This window comes from Anomaloglossus baeobatrachus, chromosome 5 (genome assembly GCF_048569485.1).
Source record: "Anomaloglossus baeobatrachus isolate aAnoBae1 chromosome 5, aAnoBae1.hap1, whole genome shotgun sequence".
Taxonomy (NCBI): domain Eukaryota; kingdom Metazoa; phylum Chordata; class Amphibia; order Anura; family Aromobatidae; genus Anomaloglossus; species Anomaloglossus baeobatrachus.
In genome coordinates this window covers 64,147,356-64,168,531 of record NC_134357.1, presented here as the reverse complement: position 1 = coordinate 64,168,531, position 21,176 = coordinate 64,147,356, and the positions used below count along the sequence as shown (strand labels likewise).

Here is a 21,176-nt window from a genome sequence, read left to right as displayed (position 1 = left end):
TACCATGGCTTCGGCACTGCATCCTCAATGCAGAACAAGTGCTGCAGTGATCGGGTGTTCATACTTACCTCCATCATGCAGCACCTCGCTTTCCGGCGGTCGTGTCACTCCGTCAGCGTCTGCAGGAGAAGGTGGGCGGGCCCGAACTAGCTCCGGCTGTCACATGACCAGAGCTCGTGCAGGCCCCGCCCACCTCTTCCTTCCTGTACCTGGATTCACCACGCTCCTGTACACCAGACGGAGAAAGGGACTCCGGGGAGGCAGGTAAGTATATGGGACCCTGCGGAGAAATCCGCAGGAAAAATTGACATGCTGCTGAACTTTCCGCAGGGAAATCCGCATTATTTCCGCTGCGGAAAAATCCGAAGGGTGGGCACAGCAGTTCCCAAATGCCATAGAAATGGCTGGGGAGTATCTGTGCTGTAGATTTTTGAAAAATCCGCGGAATTTGCCGCGGATTTTTTGCGGAAATTCCGCAGCGTGGGCGCATAGCCTAAATCTGAGACAACTTTTTGTATCCTTCCCCTGAACAACTATGTTGAATAATCTTTGTTTTCAGATCATTTGAGAGTTGTTTTGAGGAGCCCATGATGCCACTCTTCATAGGAGATCCAAATAGGAGAACTACTTGCAAGTGGCCACCTTAAATACCTTTTCTCTTGATTGGATACACCTGCCTATGAAGTTCAAAGCTCAATGAGGTTACAAAATCAATTTAGTGCTTTAGTAAGTCAGTAAAAAGTAGTTAGGAGTGTTCAAATCAAGAAATTGATAAGGGTGCCCATACTTTTGCACCGGTCAAATTTTGTTTAAATGCGGATTGCACATTTTCTGTTCGTACAATAAACCTCATTTCAATCCAGAAATATTACTGAGTCCATCAGTTATTAGATATATGAAACTGAAATAGCTGTTGCAAAAACCCAAATTGTTATAAAGAAAAAAGGTTAACATTAATAGGGGTGCCCAAACTTTTCATGACTTTTCTCCGTAATCAATTTGAGCCCGTCCGACCATCCAACCTGCTTGTTTTGAGTACCAAACACTCAAGCATCTTCGTGCTCCCTCAACACTACAATCAATATTTGGGGAGCTCGCCTTTTGAGCACGTCGTTGGGCCCTCATGTCACACTGGTGAAATCGATTTCTGATAGTTTGGGCACAGTATCTCACTGAATGTCACATTGTAGAGCTCTGAGTGTTACTTAGGTATAGACCATTTTCTCCACCACTTCAGCCCATTAAGAAAAGTGGCACACAAAGCCGTCGCACATGACCACAAGTGTGCAAGTCACAAATAAAAAGTCATGTAATGACCGCTGGGAGTAAGAAAGAGCAAAATCCTTACAGAGTACAATACGCTGTTGGGACTCAGCATATTACAGTCCTGGCCTAATTTTATATATAAGCCAATGAGCAGCTGCAGTTCTCACAATTCACTTGAATGTTCAGGTTTAGTTCAAGGGATGTGTGAGCGAAGCAGCTTATTAGCTGCTGATCTCCTGTTCACAACATCACGCCAGTACCTGGGAGACTTGGTGCGGACATCACTGGAACAGCACTGGTATGGGAGTTAAGCATCATTTATTGTATAAAGGTGTTGGATTAGTAGACAACCCCTTTAAATATGAAATTCTCTTAGTTTTGACTATATATAAATATAGGAGTCGAGACGATATACCTCCACTCAATTCAATATCCATGGGACAGCTACTGATAGCCAAGCACAGTGCATTATTGTACACAAGCCACTATCGGCTTAGGTTTATTTTCAGTGGCAGTCTTACTCATCGGAGTTCATGAGTTGACTTTCAACACATTCATTCTGTAACATAGGAGAGTCTGCAACTATACAGATAAAACGGGGACAGTCGATTAAATTCAGACTTCTCAGAATATACATAAGGAAACCGGATACACATTATGAATATAGCACCATTTATTCCTTGGCACTTTGCATGTGAAAAGGGGTATACAAAATAAAAACAAGTACAATAACAATGAACAGTACAAGGCACAGACAGATACAGGAGGAGAGAGGACCCTTCCCGCAAGGGCTCACGGTCTACAGGAGGAGAGGGAGAACCTTGCCCGCGAGGGCTCACAGTCTACAGGAGGAGAGAGGACGCTGCCCGCGAGGGCTCACAGTCTACAGGAGGAGAGAGGACGCTGCCCGCGAGGGCTCACAGTCTACAGGAGGAGAGAGGACCCTGCCCGCGAGGGCTCACAGTCTACAGGAGGAGAGAGGACCCTGCCCGCGAGGGCTCACAGTCTACAGGAGGAGAAAGGACACTGCCCACGAGGGCTCAGTGTCTACAGGAGGAGAGAGGACCCTGCCCACGAGGGCTCACAGTCTACAGGAGGAGAGAGGACCCTGCCCGCGAGGGCTCAGTGTCTACAGGAGGAGAGAGGACCCTGCCCGTGAGGGCTCACAGTCTACAAGTGTTACGGCCCGGTACAGCGTACAATTCCCAGGTTGTATATATGCTTATAAACCTGTTAAACTCAAGTCAGGAGAAGAAAATTGGACATGTCTGGCGGCTTTTCTTCCATTTATTGTCTTCTCAGGGATATAAATAGTGGTGGTGAGAGGAGCAATTCTATACGGATTCAAATGGCAAAGTGAAGCCTTGTGCTCAGATCTCAGCAGGAAGAGTCAATTCAGAATTTATCATAAAAGTATCAACCATGGAGAATTAAAGCTCAATAAGCATCCAAATGTACAAATTGACAAATACAATCCAGGCAAAAACTATACCATACTTCACCTCCCACCCACAGTCTGAACTTTACTTCATCTAGAACCCATATTTATTAATAAAATGTCTCTGTTATGCAGCCCAGATAAAAGGTGGAAGATAAATCTGCTTCTAAAGGGCTATTCTGCAAGAAGAGGACAATGCTGTTTGTAAAGGCTTAAATGGGAAGTGAAGGAATCAGCTGTCGGTAAAGCTGGGTTCACACATAACGACAACGACGTCGCTGTTACGTCACCATTTTCTGTGACGCAACAGCGACCTTGTAAGTCGCTGTTATGATCGCTGCTTAGCTGTCAAACACCGCAGACGCAGCAGCGATCATAACGACACGCGTCGCTGTGGAAGCCATGCTGCACTTGGTAACTAAGGTAAATATCGGGTAACCATTACCCAATATTTACCTTGGTTACCAGCGCACACGCTTAGCGCTGGCTCCCTGCTCTCCTAGCCAGGGTACACATCGGGCTAATTACTCGATGTGTACTCCGGCTACGTGTGCAGGGAGCCAGCGTTAAGCGGTGTGCTCTCACGCTGCCAGTGCCGGCTCCCTGCTCACGTAGCTGGAGTACACATCGGGTAATTAACCCGATGTGTACCCTGGCTAGGAGTGCAGGGAGCCGGCAGCATGAGAGCGGCGGTGCTAGTAACTAATGTAAATATTGGGTAACCAAGGAAAGTTCTTCCCTTGGTTACTCGATGTTTACCGTGGTTACAGCTTACCGCAGCTGTCAGACGCCAGCTCCTGCTCCCTGCTCGCTTCATTTCCTCGCTCTCTCGCTGTCACACACAGCGATGTGTGCTTCACAGCGGGAGAGCGACGAACAAAAAATGAAGCTGGACATTCAGCAACGACCGGCGACCTCACAGCAGGGGCCAGCTCGTTGCTGGATGTCTCACACAGCGACAGGACGTCGCTGCAACGTCACAGAAAATGGTGACGTAGCAGCGACGTCGTTGTCGCCGTGTGTGATACCACCTTAAAGGGAACCAAACATCAGGATTTTCGTGTATAAGCTGCAGCCAGTGCAGTACTGGCACTATCATGCACAGTGTGTACATACCATCAGGGGGCAGCTCGGGTGTTTAGGCAGTGAAATACAACTTTATAAAGTTTGAAATTTCGTGCACTTTTTGATTGACGTGTGCACCTCTGCAGATAATGTCCGGGCGGGTTATGCAGGAGTTCCCCGCGCCCCCACCAGCCTGTTCCTCCCTCTCTCCTGATGTCCGGGCGGGTTATGCACGTGTTCCCCGCCCCCCCGCGCCGCCTGTTCCTCCCTCCCTCCCTCCCTCTGGCTGTATGTAAATATCTAATCTTCAGAAACATGGCGCCGGAGTGGGCCTCTGCGCATAGCGCTCATCTCCGGCGCCATGTTTCTGAAGCCCCCGCATTACACAACTTGGTGTCTGAGAGGGCGGCGCCACAGCGATGTCACACCGGCTGGTGTGTTGGCCCGGTGTCCTGGGGCGGCACGATACAGGAGCAGCAGGTAATCGCGTCCTCCGGTCAGCTGTTCTGTCCTGTTCTAATCGCGCGCGCTTCCGCGGTCACAACGGGCTGTGAAGAAACGAGGGCGCATGCGCCGCCCTCTCAGACACCAAGTTGTGTAATGCGGGGGCTTCAGAAACATGGCGCCGGAGATAAGCGCTATGCGCAGAGGCCCACTCCGGCGCCATGTTTTTTAAGATTAGATATTTACATACAGCCAGAGGGAGGGAGGGAGGAACAGGCGGCGCGGGGGGGCGGGGAACACGTGCATAACCTGCCCGGACATCAGGAGAGAGGGAGGAACAGGCTGGTGGGGGGGCGGGGAACTCCTGCATAACCCGCCCGGACATTATCTGCAGAGGTGCACACGTCAATCAAAAAGTGCACGAAATTTCAAACTTTATAAAGTTGTATTTCACTGCCTAAACACCCGAGCTGCCCCCTGATGGTATGTACACACTGTGCATGATAGTGCCCGCACTGCACTGGCTGCAGCTTATACACGAAAATCCTGATGTTTGGTTCCCTTTAAAGAGATAGGGTCCTAACATCCTCAGGTAAATATTTGCTGTTTATCCTGTTTACACAGGCAGACTGAATTATCTGCAATACATCGTTCAGTGCGCATAGGCTACCACAGTTCTCAGCAGTGGGAGCTGTTTACACAGGACGATGTGCTGCCGATTTCTAAGCCTGACTAAAAAATAATTTCTCCAGATGGATGAGTTTCTCTCATTCATTGGGTATTGGGCAGCCCATTTACAGTAGATCACAAAACACTACATGAATATTTACTCTTAGGCCTCCTTCACACAACTGCAAAATAAGAATGTTTTGCAGTCCGCGTGTGTGTGTGTGTGTGTGTGTGTGTGTGTGTGTGTGTGTGTGTGTGTGTGTGTTCTACGTGTGCTGTTCCTGTGCTATCCATGTGACATCCGAATAGCACTCGGAAAGCATGAGCTGGTGTACTTACCCACCTCCAACGCTGCAGTTACTTCCGGGTCTGCGGAGAGTGCAGTGAATATGTAATGAGCGGGCCCGGAAGTAACATCAGAGCCGGAGATAGGGGAATATAAAAATTCTTTATTCATGACCTCTGTTTTGTCTGTTACGTGTCACACAGATCACATCAGAGTATGGTCCATGTGAAGAAAACGGACCATGGGGCACACGGATCATGTCAAAACACGGTTGTGTGCACAAACCTAGTGATTTTAATGGGTCTACGCGTGGCCATGTCTCTTCTACATGTGAGAACGGACATCACACGTACCGGAGACACGGATGCGTGAAGGAGGTCTTCGAAAGCTAAACATTGACCATATACTTTACCCGGCCTGAGTAAATCTTACAAGAGCCCGATATTTTGCCCTGTCGTTGAAGCAATTGGTGGTGCTGTTGATCTCGGCAAATGAATCCCAACCTCATCACTAAGAACAATTTCTGACATTTACACAAGGTCACATTTTATTGCTATAAAGTAAAGACATTTTTTATTACAATATTGGCCACAGTAACCTATGATTGAACTTGTTTTTGTTTTTTTTGCAGGAATAGTTTAAGAAATGAAAGCCTATTTGTTTCTATGGACAAGGCCAGCTTTACATTAAAAAGGATTTTCCAGCTAAACAAACAAAATTAGCTGCAAGCCATAAATGATACAACTTGTTAACATAGACTATTAGGTCAAGTCCCCAATTTGTGCATAAATGGGATGCTATGTGATTGGCTAAATACTGGAGACGGCAGCCAGATTAGTAGTCCGACAACCCGTTTCACAGAGCTTTGGTCACAGGCCTTTAAGGCAAATGCTTTCCTGTATAGATATGAGCGGAACCGTGAAAATTCGGTTCTGCGGTGCAGATGGATTTTTTGGATAAGTTCTGTTTGGGACCTGGACTTGACCTGAATCCCAATGGAAGTCACTAATTGGGCAGTTGGGGGTCTCTGACCACAAGAAGCCAGCCATAAAAAGACCACTTCCGGGGAAGGTTTTATTTTGTGCCCACTACATCTGATCACACTGCTGTAAACACCCCCCCCCCATGCAAGCCAAAAACTGCAAGTGGCTCGCACTGGGCTGAGCACCAAGTGTACCCGAGCACAGTGACGCACAAGTGGTCAGCATACGTAAAGCACCCAATCTCTGTTTTTGAACGCTGTTTTTTTTATGTAATAACTTGTGTTTAGTACAATCACCTGAACCTCGATTTCTCTCATCTCTAGTCCTGTGTCAAACAAAAATTTGGGAGGAAAGTGAGGGGTGCGTTCTATAATTTGAATGTAGCTTACTGGGGTGGTGGAGAGGGTTCACAAGAGGCCGGGGGAATGCTGAGGCGCTGTGCACGGGTTGCTGTGGCATGTCTGCAGCCTCTCCGGTGGCTGGACTGGCGCTGCGGGGCGGGCGGTGAGGACTTCAAATAATGCCGCCCAGAGTCTGTGTATGCACAGATTGAGCTCTCGGCTCAAGCTCTCATCTGCGCAGGTGCTGCCTCCAGCCCATTCATTTCCCTCCAGCGGACTTCAGGAAAATGGCGCCCGGAGGTGGTGCTTGCGCAAATGAGATCTCTGCTTGCCATTGAGCCTAGAGCTCAATCTGCACTGACTTACGGCGCCATTTCTTTGAAGCTCTCACCACGTGCCGCCGCCACAGCAGCTGCCCGAGCCTCCGCCGCAGCCCCAGCACAGCCTACAGTTTCTGGGACACCCACCGCCACTGACTCCTGTGACTCTTGCACCACCACTACTGCCCCCTCGGGTAAGACACCACCGGATTGCTGCAAATTTGGGGTGCGCCTTATAAAACGACAAATACAGTATATTACTTTAAAATGTTTTTGGGAGTGCTTCCTTATGTGCTAAACCTTTGTAAATATAATGTAGTCTAAATGCAATCATATACTTACCGATCGCCGTCTTTCCCCCGTTTCCAGTGCTGCTCCAATCCTCTTCTGGCTCATGTGACGAATATTCCAACCAGCTGGATCACACTAACCTCCAAGTGTGAGCCGGAAGTCACTATTACAATGTAACCCTATAGAGGTTCATCCTGGCACTCCATAGACTTACATTGTAAAAACCACTTCTGGCTCACACCCAAACCCTAGCGTGATCTGACATGTCGAAAATTCAGTCACAGAGCTTGGAAAAGGAGCAGTGCGACACTGGAAACGGAAGAGGACGGCGATCGGTGATATTAATACACCTACACTAAAAATACACATTCACACAGGTTTAACCCATAAAAATGTTTTAATGGGCGTGCTTCCTTAACCCTAGAAAGCATACCTGGGGCCTCACAGGCCTGCTAGGTTACTTGTTTTCTATTGTAGATTTCTATGGTTGCGCATTCTAGGGTTAAAGAGGTTGTCCACTACAAAGCGAAGTGGCCAGCTGAAACAGAAGGCTTTTTCTAAATACATACTATTGTCAATAGTGCGTGAGTGGCGCTATTGCTGTCCGCTCAGCCCACAGCCCAATCACTCACAGAGACAGAGTTGCGCCTCGTTTAGGTCAGGCCAACTTCCAATTCCGGAAGTTGACGTGACATCACAGGTCACTGCAGCCGGGTAGGGGGGGTGTCACGTGAGAGGAATGAATGGACAGAGATAGCGCCACTCACAGGCACATCAGACAACAGAAGGTATTTAGAAAAAAGCCTTCTGTTTCAGCTTCATACCACTGAGGCCACTATGCTTTGTAGTGGACAACCTCTTTCAAAAGGGGTTTGCAACAAATATCACCTATACACGATAGGAGTACAATGATCTAGTGCAGGGATCTCAAACACGCGGCCTGCATGCGGCCCGTCAGGCTGCTTCGTGCGGCCCCCAGGCCCGTGCCCCTGTTAACTATCGCGGCCGGTGCAGGGGTCGCAGCCACTGTCTGCACTTTGTTAGATGAATGTTTTGCCGGCGCTGATCTCAGCGCCGGCAAAACAATCATCTGACAGAAATCACTCATAGGGGCTGTGGCCCCTGCACTGGCCGCGATAGTTAACAGGGGCACGGGCCTGGGGGCCGCATGAAGCAGAGATGAGGCAGCCGAGGGAACGCGGGACAGGTGAGAAGAATGGTGTGTGTGTGTGAGGAGGACGGCACATTAACCCCTTAGCGACCTACGACTTACTGGATATGTTATGGCTCCCTGGTACTTAAGGACCCATGACGTACCCAATACGTCATGACGAAATCGCAGCCCCGGTGGCTGCGATTGCTTTGCATTGCAAACACCTTAGATTCGGGGAGGAGGGGACCTCGGGAGGGGTGGTGTCTCCTCCCCGGACATACGGAGGCTGTGATTGGCTGATGAACGCCGCTCAGCCAATCACAGCCACTGTAATGTTTCAGCCATTGAAAATAGCTGAAACATTGAAATCCAGCCATATCAGTGCAGCTATAGCACCGATCATTGGCTGGAGCTGGGTGACCTCATTTTCACCCGCCCCCAGCTCTGAGTGGAGAGACCGGCCTTGTGACCGATCTCTCCAATCACTGTGGATCTGTGGCCGGAGACCGCTCCCCTCAGCTTCACTCCGGAGTCTGTGGAAGCTGAGAGAGATCGGCAAGTTATAGCCACTGTCTCCCCCCATTACTACAGGATGGAGACATGACTATAGGAGGGGGACAAGGCTAAGCACATGACTATAGGAGGGGGACAAGGCTGAGCACATGACTATAGGAGGGGGACAAGGCTGAGCACATGACTATAGGAGGGGGACAAGGCTGAGCACATGACTATAGGAGGGGGACAAGGCTGAGCACATGACTATAGGAGGGGGACAAGGCTGAGCACATGACTATAGGAGGGGGACAAGGCTGAGCACATGACTATAGGAGGGGGACAAGGCTGAGCACATGACTATAGGAGGGGGACAAGGCTGAGCACATGACTATAGGAGGGGGACAAGGCGGGCACATGACTATAGGAGGGGGACAAGGCGGGCACATGACTATAGGAGGGGGACAAGGCGGGCACATGACTATAGGAGGGGGACAAGGCGGGCACATGACTATAGGAGGGGGACAAGGCAGGCACATTACTATAGGAGGGGGACAAGGCAGGCACATTACTATAGGAGGGGGACAAGGCGGGCACATGACTATAGGAGGGGGACAAGTCGGGCACATGACTATAGGAGGGGGACAAGTCGGGCACATGACTATAGGAGGGGGACAAGTCGGGCACATGACTATAGGAGGGGGACAAGTCGGGCACATGACTATGGGATGGGGGACTAGGCGGGCACATGACTATAGGATGGGGATAAGGCGGGCACATGACTATGGGATGGGGGACTAGGCGGGCACATGACTATAGGATGGGGACTAGGCGGGCACATTACTATAGAATACAGACAAGGATGAGCACATTACTGTAGAATGGGGACTAGGATGGGGCACAATACTACAAGATGGGGGAATATTAAAAGATGTTGGCCAAAATTTCTATATAGTGCTAATTGTAAACACTATTCGTTCCAAGAAAGGGATAAATGTAAAAAAACAAAACAAAAAAAAACAAACAAAATAGGCATGACTTAACCTTTTTTTTTTTTTATATATATATTTAAACAAAGAATGTGCACATTATAATAAACAAGTGAAAAATGTTCAAAATCAGTGATCCAAAAGGTGTGTAAAAAAATATATGGTACCAATAAAAATGTCACTTTGTCCTGCAAAGAATGCGGCCCCCCAAATTATTTTTTTCCTCTGTGCGGCCCATACACCCAGCCGAGTTTGAGACCCCTGATCTAGTGGTTCGTCCACCAAGAATCCCTCCAGTCACAAAACTGGGAGCTCCAATGTGAGAAATAAGCAATGGTACATGCGACTACTGCTCCGACCATTAACCATTTGTGAAAGTTAGACATTAAATAAAAGCAGGGGGCACACATGCTCACTAACACATTCACTGGTACTTTTGGCTCTCCACTTTTATGATTGGTGGGGGATCTCAACTGTATTTAATTAGTAAGTTATTTAACTTCATATGGTTTTATTAGGCCTGGTTCCTCATTATTCCACCAGCCCTCAGTCATCTCGCTGTCAGTCCTGTGGTCATAGGGCAGCATTTACTGTGTTGACATGTGAATAAAGTATAAAAGGGAACTTCTTTTATCAGTAGCCAACGTAGCCCTTCTCCAAAATCTAGACAGAAGGGGGCTGGCTTAGCTATTGAGACAGGCAGTCCGATAGCTTTACACAATCCTTTGGCCAGGACCTGCAGTGGAGTAAGGGGGCACCGTGCCCTATAGCAGGGCTGTGGAGTCGGAGTCGTGGAGTCGGAGTCGGAGCTCATTTTGGTGGAGTCGGAGTCGGAGTTGGAGTCGGTATAAAATGCACCGACTCCGACTCCTAAAATATATAATAAATTGGGGACAGGAGTGCAATGCAGAATGTGCTGAATATTTTACTAAATAATAACATTTAGTATAATGCTTATATTTAAGTGAAAAATTTATTGTAGTATAATGTGAACATCAGACATTTAATTGTTTTTATGATACAATAATCAAGATATTTGGATAGAACATAAAATATTTATTGGATACAACTTTAGAACACAAAAAAACTAATAAATTGTAAATATGTAATATTATATATATATACACAGTGTATATACACACACAAGATATATATGTAATCTACTGTATATTACATAGTGTATTACATATTTACAATTTATTACAGTTTTTTGTGTTCTAAAGTTGTATCCAATAAATATATTTTATGTTCTATCCAAATATCTTGATTATTGTATCATAAAAATTATTAAATGTCTAATGTTCACATACACATATTCATGTACTACAATAAATTTTTCACCTAACTATAAGCAATATATGTAGGAGTCGGAGTCGGAGCCGGAGTCGGAGTCGGAGCCGGAGTCGGAGTCGGTGCAAGAGAATTTGAGGAGTCGGAGTCGGAGTCGAAGGTTTGGCTTACCGACTCCACAGCCCTGCCCTATAGAACTACTAATAAGGAGTAATACGAAACTAAACTATTTTACTTAACATATAGATATGGTTCGCAGGAAACCCCCCCCCCCTTAAGACAGATTTACAGATACCGCACAAAAACCAAAACACACAGAAGTGAAGTTTAGAAGAATTTTATTAAACTATATAGATATTTTTATTTACATGTTTTAGAAGTTCAATTATGAAACATTAATATTTGTGAGTCACCCACATTCATCCGATGGGTCATGTCATAGCACAAACACCCTAAACTGCCTCATGGGAGAAATGGGGAGTATCGGGGGCTGCCAACAAACGTCTTATGGACATGCTCATCTGGTATATCGTATGAGCATGGAATAGGGATTTCATAATCTTCAGGGACCCAATGATGTTGAAGTATGTATCTTCTGCCCAAAAAAGCGGCACAAAAATGGGCAGTAGAGTAGGCATCAAAGAGGGCAATTCGCCAATTGTGACAGATTCGAATAGGTAGGTCTTTAGGCCACTGATCTCACATCACTGTACGATAAGGATGTCCCACATCAACAGGGGGGTCAATCCAGCCCGGCCCCAACAGATTCTGAGCAGAAACAAGATGCAGCCCAAACCCATAACAGTGGTGCAAGATCAGTGGCCCAAAGTTATTAAACCCTGTATAAACATCAGTATGAATGTCTGTCTTTCTGCCCAATGCATGAATTTTCAGCCTAAACACCCGAGCTGCCCACTAATGGTATGTACAGCCTGTGCCAGATAGTGCCGGTACTGCACTGGATGCACCTTGTATAGCGAAAATTCTGGTGATAGGTTCCCTTTAAACTAGGTACAGGGCAACAAGGCCAGGAAAAAAAAACCAAAAAGGTAAAGTGAGCCAGGGACGAGACACTCAAGCTATAGTCACTGCTTCAGATTTATGTTGGCGGTGGCACAGGTGGAGGAGATCTCTAAACTTGTGCACCCAATAACTCAAGCTGAAGAAAAGTATACAATGCAGTTTAGTTTCTTTTTTGGATTGCCTCCGAAAGTCGCACTTATTAGGCTGCTTTCACACATCCGGTTTTTCCTGTTCGGCACAATCCGGCGCTTTGCAGAAAAACCGCAACCGTTTTTTTTTTGCTGCCGGTTGCGGTTTTTTTTGCATAGACTTTTATTAGTGCCGTATTGTGCCGCATGGGCTTGCGTTCGGTCCGGTTTTTGCCACATGCGGCAGATTTAGCCGATGCGGCGGCCAGATGGAACGTTGTCCGGCAAAAAAAACAGCATCGTGCTGCATCTGGCCGATGCGGCGCGATTTGCAATGCATGCCTATGGACGCCGCATGCGTTTTTTCCACTGCGCATGCTCAGTAGCTTGCCGCAAGCGGCAAAAACCGGACGGACCGCATGTCAAAAACGTATGCAAAGGATGCGGTATTGTCGCCGCATCCGTTGCATAGGTTTTAGAGCCGGATTGGCCGGCTCTGCTAAAACCGGGAGGTGTGAAAGCAGCCTTATAGAAACAAAAATTAGGGAAGCGTCAATCCCCCTCCCCAAGCACAAGTGAAGAAACTGGGGTGAATGGGTGCCTAAAGCGACACTGAGCACGCACCTCGGGAGAATTCCCTCGCACGCTGGCCGATCAAACATCCGAAGTGCAATGTGAATGCAGCCGTACGTTTCTAACAGATCTTAGGGCTGATTTATGAAGGAGGAATTCTTGAGGAAAAATTCACATCTTGTACTACATGTGTTTCTACAGCTATGGCACCGAGAGGAGTGAACTGAGTCACAGGAGACTGGGTCATTGGCCAGGTCAGTATTCGGAGGTCGGTGGATGAGGAGAGACCCATAATGCACCTCCGACCTGCAGACATCCCCTCAGATTAGACAGTTTGGTGTGACGTACACACATTCAGGGGAAGCCGCAGGTCCAGGCAAGAGGCAGGTCACAGGGCTCCTGTCCAGCAGCCACGGAATAACGACCTGGTTGCTCCTGACCAGGGCTCTGTGTTCCCTCATTTAGCAGGTAGGCCTCTCGACATCATCTGCCGGGAGAGAAGGATATGGCTCTTTGAAGTCAATCGCTCGAATCTTTTTTTGCCGCTTTTCTCATCAAAGCTGAAGTTGCAGGAGTCTGGCGGAGTCAGGACTTTTACTAAGAACGCAGTGGATTCACCAGAGCAGCCTTCTTGTTTTGGCACAGAGATGTGATCCTCACAGGAATGGCTCCTTGATGTGACCGCTCAAGTCCAACATTATTTCACATATCCATATAGCATGTAGTATTCCAGGGCACCACACCGCCCATTAGAAAGAGGCTCGATGTTACATGACGGCGCTTTGACGCTCTATAGATGTGGTGAATGCGAGAGGTTTCTTCAAGGATATTCTTATGATTTATGTAACCCACAAGTTCAAAAGCTCATCAGGGCAAGGAGCGTAGCAAATAATGTCCTACACTGATAATAGCCAACAATACTGTCCTGTATGACAATACCTCAATCTACACTTGCCAACTAGGTTTGACCTTTACTGCTACAATGATTTATTCCTACAGGATAAATGTCAACCAAAGCTCACAAATGTAATGTAACTAACAAGACAACCGTCCAACAGCAACATATGTACCAGAAGTAGTGTGATAGTATACACCATGTGTGGAAAAGAAAACCCCAGAAAGATAGAGGGGTCCTGTGGGACTAAGCTGCTGCTGATCAAGGCCATCAATAAGATCAGTGGGATCCGATACCAAGCATACCCACCAATCAGGTGACAACTGCTCCAGTAGCGGCTGCATGCAAGCAATGTACCAAGCCCCGTACACCAGGGCTGTGGAGTCGGAGTCGGAGTCGTGGAGTCGGAGTCGGAGCTCATTTTGGTGGAGTCGGAGTCGGTATAAAATGCACCGACTCCGACTCCTAAAATATATAATAAATTGGGGACAGGAGTGCAATGCAGAATGTGCTGAATATTTTACTAAATAACAACATTTAGTATAATGCTTATATTTAAGTGAAAAATTTATTGTAGTACAATGTGAACATCAGACATTTAATTGTTTTTATGATACAATAATCAAGATATTTGGATAGAACATAAAATATTTATTGGAATACAACTTTAGAACACAAAAAAACTAATAAATTGTAAATATGTAATATATATAATATATATATATATATATATATATACACAGTGTATATACACACACACAAGATATATATGTAATCTACTGTATATTACATAGTGTATTACATATTTACAATTTATTACAGTTTTTTGTGTTCTAAAGTTGTATTCCAATAAATATATTTTATGTTCTATCCAAATATCTTGATTATTGTATCATAAAAATTATTAAATGTCTGATGTTCACATACACATATTCATGTACTACAATAAATTTTTCACCTAACTATAAGCAATATATGTAGGAGTCGGAGTCGGAGCCGGAGTCGGAGTCGGAGCCGGAGTCGGTGCAAGAGAATTTGAGGAGTCGGAGTCGAAGGTTTGGCTTACCGACTCCACAGCCCTGCCGTACACCACTCAGCGTGGAGAGCAGCCGCCCCCACCCCCCCATTCGCCGCTCCGCGTGGAGCACAACTGCCGCCCTCCCCCCACTTGCCGATCAGCGTAAAGCGCATCTGACCCCCCCCCCCCATCCACCGATCAGCGTAAAGCGCAGCCGGCCCCCCCATCCACCGATCAGCGTAAAGCGCAGCCGCCCCCCCCTATCGGCGTAAAGCACAGCCGGCCCCCCCCATCCGCGTAAAGCGCAGCCGGCCCCCCCCATCCGCGTAAAGCGCAGCCGGCCCCCCCCATCCGCGTAAAGCGCAGCCGGCCCCCCCCCATCCGCGTAAAGCGCAGCCGCCCCCCCCCATCCGCGTAAAGCGCAGCCGGCCCCCCCATCCGCGTAAAGCGCAGCCGGCCCCCCCATCCGCGTAAAGCGCAGCCGGCCCCCCCCATCCGCGTAAAGCGCAGCCGGCCCCCCCCCATCCGCGTAAAGCGCAGCCGGCCCCCCCCATCCGCGTAAAGCGCAGCCGGCCCCCCCCCATCCGCGTAAAGCGCAGCCGGCCCCCCCCATCCGCGTAAAGCGCAGCCGGCCCCCCCCCATCCGCGTAAAGCGCAGCCGCCCCCCCCCCTTCCGCCACTCTGCGTGGAGTGCAGCCGGCCCCCCCGTCCGCCACTCTACGTGGAGCGCAGCCGCCTAAATGTTATTTAGTGTGGCGAGCAGCCCCCATAAGCTGCTTAGTGGAGTACAGCTGCCCCATACACCGCTTCGTGTGGAGCACAGCCGCCCAAATGTCGTTTAGTGTGGAACACAGCTGCCCCATACGCCGCTTAGTGGAGCACAGCTGCACCATACGCCGCTTAGTGGAACACAGCTGCCCCATACGCCGCTTAGTGGAGCACAGCTGCACCATACGCCGCTTAGTGGAGCACAGCTGCCCCATACGCCGCTTAGTGGAGCACAGCTGCCCCATACAGCGCTTAGTGTGGAGCACAGCCGCCCAAATGTCGTTTAGTGTGGAACACAGCTGCCCCATACGCCGCTTAGTGGAGCACAGCTGCCCCATACGCCGCTTAGTGGAGCACAGCTGCCCCATACGCCGCTTAGTGGAGCACAGCTGCCCCATACGCCGCTTAGTGGAGCACAGCTGCCCCATACGCCGCTTAGTGGAGCACAGCTGCCCCATACGCCGCTTAGTGGAGCACAGCTGCCCCATACGCCGCTTAGTGGAGCACAGCTGCCCCATACGCCGCTTAGTGGAGCACAGCTGCCCCATACGCCGCTTAGTGGAGCACAGCTGCCCCATACGCCGCTTAGTGGAGCACAGCTGCCCCATACGCCGCTTAGTGGAGCACAGCTGCCCCATACGCCGCTTAGTGGAGCACAGCTGCCCCATACGCCGCTTAGTGGAGCACAGCTGCCCCATACGCCGCTTAGTGGAGCACAGCTGCCCCATACGCCGCTTAGTGGAGCACAGCTGCCCCATACGCCGCTTAGTGTGGAGCACAGCTGCCCCATACGCCGCTTAGTGTGGAGCACAGCTGCCCCATACGCCGCTTAGTGTGGAGCACAGCCGCCCCATACAGCGCTTAGTGTGGAGCACAGCCGCCCAAATGTCGTTTAGTGTGGAGCACAGCTGCCCCATACGCTGCTTAGTGGATCACAGCTGCCCCATACGCTGCTTAGTGGAGCACAGCTGCCCCATACGCTGCTTAGTGGAGCACAGCTGCCCCATACGCTGCTTAGTGGAGCACAGCTGCCCCATACGCTGCTTAGTGGAGCACAGCTGCCCCATACGCTGCTTAGTGGAGCACAGCTGCCCCATACGCTGCTTAGTGGAGCACAGCTGCCCCATACGCTGCTTAGTGGAGCACAGCTGCCCCATACGCTGCTTAGTGGAGCACAGCTGCCCCATACGCTGCTTAGTGGAGCACAGCTGCCCCATACGCTGCTTAGTGGAGCACAGCTGCCCCATACGCTGCTTAGTGGAGCACAGCTGCCCCATACGCTGCTTAGTGGAGCACAGCTGCCCCATACGCTGCTTAGTGGAGCACAGCTGCCCCATACGCTGCTTAGTGGAGCACAGCTGCCCCATACGCTGCTTAGTGGAGCACAGCTGCCCCATACGCTGCTTAGTGGAGCACAGCTGCCCCATACGCTGCTTAGTGGAGCACAGCTGCCCCATACGCTGCTTAGTGGTGCACAGCTGCCCCATACGCTGCTTAGTGGTGCACAGCTGCCCCATACGCTGCTTAGTGGAGCACAGCTGCCCCATACGCTGCTTAGTGGAGCACAGCTGCCCCATACGCTGCTTAGTGGAGCACAGCTGCCCCATACGCTGCTTAGTGGAGCACAGCTGCCCCATACGCTGCTTAGTGGAGCACAGCTGCCCCATACGCTGCTTAGTGGAGCACAGCTGCCCCATACGCTGCTTAGTGGAGCACAGCTGCCCCATACGCTGCTTAGTGGAGCACAGCTGCCCCATACGCTGCTTAGTGGAGCACAGCTGCCCCATACGCTGCTTAGTGGAGCACAGCTGCCCCATACGCTGCTTAGTGGAGCACAGCTGCCCCATACGCTGCTTAGTGGAGCACAGCTGCCCCATACGCTGCTTAGTGGAGCACAGCTGCCCCATACATTGCTCATCTCCCAGGGAGTTGACACTAAACAACTTACTAGGTTGCTGTGTTTCACTCCATAGATTTCTTACATCTGGCAACGCTGGAGCAGATTTCAGCTGCCTAGTGCAGGTTCAGACCCTTCTATCTCACATTACAACTTATCCAACCAATAGGTTATCAAATTTTAGTTCCAGACAACCCCTTTAACTGTCAAAGTATACCTAGAGGCCATGTATGATGCCTACCATGCTTGTTAGGACAGCATAAGCCATTTGCTTTAAACATGAGCCCTACAAAATATATAAACTTACCTAATACCCATTTCCACGCATGATTTACATACCTTCACTTGACTTGTCAACATTCAGTAAGTAATATACAGTTGGTATCCGCTTCCTCCCCAATAGGTATCACTATAGTGCAAGTGTCTGCAATCATCAGACACTTGCCCATAGCTCAACTTATGGGGAAATCACTGGTTTAAAATCCATAAAATGTGACACAGTCTGCATGGTTACACATGGATCTGCAGCGCATCAAGTAATCAACAACTGGGGAATAGGGTTTCAGTCCATACTAACCTGTAAGGCAAGCCTGCCAGAGAGGCTGCGATAATCTGGTCGATGTGGCCGATCACTAATAGCTGTGCTGATAATCTGTGGCTGCAGTGATCAGAGTACTCGGGACTTTTTCTTACTGTTCCACCTGATTCATGCTGCCCGAACCACAGGTGGCATGAATCAGAGCCTGGTCGCAAGGTCGAAAAATAATTTTAGAAGATGCACATCTCCTCCAACAATAGCAAAGGGGCTGTATACATTTATTTTTTTAAAGGGGCATTTCCAATAGATTTCCCCTGGAGATTTTCCATTTTTTTTTTTTATCTCCCATTCTCCCAAGAGCCATAACATTTTTTTTATTTTTCCAGCAATGTTGCCATATGATGGGCGGCTTTTTGCGGGACGGGTTGTACTTTTGAATGACACCCTTTATTCTGCCCCCTATTGTACTGAAATGGGGGGAAAAAAAAAAATTCAAGTGTGGTGAAATTGCCAAAGTGCTATTCCAAAATTGTTTTTTTTGGGATTTAAACTGTTCACTATATGGTAAAACTGACCTGCCATTACGATTTCCCAGGTATCAGCTCGTAGATACCAAACATGCACAGTTTTATTCAAGTAGTGAAAAAATAAATTCAGAAATTTGTCAAAAAAAAAAGAAAAAATAGTTTGCATATTTTTTATTGTTTTATTTTCAAAGGGGCAAAAGGTGGGTGACTTGAATTTTTTTTCATTACCTTTTTTATTGATTTTACTGGTCCCTTCAAATAGCTTGAAGCTGACACTGTCCGATCGCCTCTGCATTGCTCTGTATAACAGAAATGCTAATCTGCGAATGTCGGCGCTCTGCCAGAATTCACAGGAAGTCAGTCATGACAGTCGTCATCAGATGACCCCCAGCTGTCATAACCAGGGCTGTGGAGTCGGAGTCGGAGTCGTGGAGTCGGAGCTCATTTTGGTGGAGTCGGAGTCGGTATAAAATGCACCGACTCAGACTCCTAAAATATATAATAAATTGGGGACAGGAGTGCAATGCAGAATGTGCTGAATATTTTACTAAATAATAACATTTAGTATAATGCTTATATTTAAGTGAAAAATTTATTGTAGTACAATGTGAACATCAGACATTTAATTGTTTTTATGATACAATAATCAAGATATTTGGATAGAACATAAAATATTTATTGGAATACAACTTTAGAACACAAAAAACTAATAAATTGTAATTATGTAATATATATATATACATATATATATACATATATATATATATATATATATATATATATATACACACAGTGTATATACACACACAAGATATATATGTAATCTACTGTATATTACATAGTGTATTACATATTTACAATTTATTACAGTTTTTTGTGTTCTAAAGTTGTATTCCAATAAATATATTTTATGTTCTATCCAAATATCTTGATTATCGTATCATAAAAATTATTAAATGTCTGATGTTCACATACACATATTCATGTACTACAATAAATTTTTCACCTAACTAAGCAATATATGTAGGAGTCGGAGTCGGAGCCGGAGTCGGAGCCGGAGTCGGTGCAAGAGAATTTGAGGAGTCGGAGTCTGAGTCGGAGTCGAAGGTTTGGCTTACCGACTCCACAGCCCTGGTCATAACTACCCATCGGCACCACGTCACGGGGCCGCCGATGGCAGCAGGGAATGGTGCGCATTAAATTCCGCTGAAAGATTGACAGCAAACTTTAACTAGTTAACAGACGCGGGTGGATCGGTGATCCACCCACACCTGTTAGCTGCACGTCTGCTTATCAGATCAGCTGATATGAGAGGGGAAACATGAGGGCTTGCTTAGGGACGCTCCCAGAGAACGGGCCGCCCCCGCTCCCCCTGATCGGGGGCGGTCCCAGAGAACAGGCCGCCCCCTCTCCCCCTGATCGGGGGCGGTCCCAGAGAACGGGCCGCCCCCTCTCCCCCTGATCGGGGGCGGTCCCAGAGAACGGGCCATCCCCTCTCCCGCTGATCGGGGGCGGTCCCAGAGAACGGGCCGTCCCCTCTCCCCCTGATCGGGGGCGGTCCCAGAGAACGGGCCGTCCCCTCTCCCCCTGATCGGGGGCGGTCCCAGAGAACGGGCCACCCCCTCTCCCCGATCAGCATGTCACCCTTTATCCTTTGGATAAGTATAACTTGGGCTGAGTTGTTGGACAACCCCTTTAATGCTGGGAATATCCCTTTAACCACATATATATATATATATATATAAATTGTAGGTACCATACAGTGACATTAGAGGACACTGATCGGCACCACGCACAGATTATCAGCTCCAGCCCTGATCGGCCATACTGACCTCATCGCCCTCATGTGTGCACATGGCCATACTTACCTCGGGCACAAATACCTACCTGATAAAGCCCCCCACAACCCTACAGCATGGCTCTGCCCAGGTAAAGCGCATGCTGAGACCTGTAGTTCTACAGGCGCCTAGATTGGCCAATTATATTAGGACAGTCAGCAATCCAAAGCAATGAGCCCTGGAGCCGCGCCTGCAGATCAATGTGTAACGTCATGGCGGACCGGCCATACTCACCTGTCCGGGATGCTGTTCTTCTTCACCATGGTAACAAAAGATAGAGCCTCAACCTCTCCCGATTTTTATCAGATGCGACGATGAACGACGGCTACGTCCTGCCAAGGCGCATAAACCAGCGCCGATACTGCGTAGTGCTCCCTAACGACACGCACAGGCCTCGGGCTCAGCTACGAGGGTGAGGTAATGTCCTCCTGCTGTCACTTATGCGGGATAAAAGGGGGCTGGATGGAAACAGTACAGGCGACCGCCAGCTGCGAGCGCGAACTGACCGGCCACGACCTGCCGCTGCTCAGGGAAGAGGGGAAAGTGGGCCTTCCGGTGACGGCAGAGCCATGAGGCACGCATGCGCACGTGAATATCCTAAGTGTTTAGCGTAATCGAAACTGCGCTTGGTGACGGTTCGTAGCAACTGCGCATGCGTACGTAAATACTTTACGTGTTTAACGTAAGCGAAAAAAACGCGCTGATAGCTTGACTAGTCCGTAGCAACTGCGCATGCGTACGTAAGTACCGTACGTGTTTAGCTTAAGCAAACCATTGCTCTGATATGGGTGGAGGGTTGTGTCCAGTACTCATCCAGTTGAGTCTGCCACCTGGTGGAGAAAATGGCTTATTACACTTTTGTTTTAGTCAAAATCTAATAAATTATTATTATTATTATTATTATTATTATTATTATTATTATTATTATTATTATTATTATTATT

At 48.3% G+C, this 21,176-nt stretch overlaps 1 protein-coding gene across 1 annotated transcript in view; it reads right to left on the bottom strand.

The window, feature by feature from the left end:
* The window catches only part of LOC142313291 (RNA/RNP complex-1-interacting phosphatase-like), a 43,249-nt gene extending 22,459 nt beyond the window's left edge, over positions 1–20,790 (bottom strand). The window contains exon 1 of the mRNA XM_075352289.1: positions 20,467–20,790. Coding sequence (XP_075208404.1) covers positions 20,467–20,495 — 29 coding nt within the window. The 5' untranslated portion in view covers positions 20,496–20,790. The remainder of the gene's footprint in view (positions 1–20,466) is intronic.
* Between the last annotated feature and the right edge of the window lie 386 nt (positions 20,791–21,176).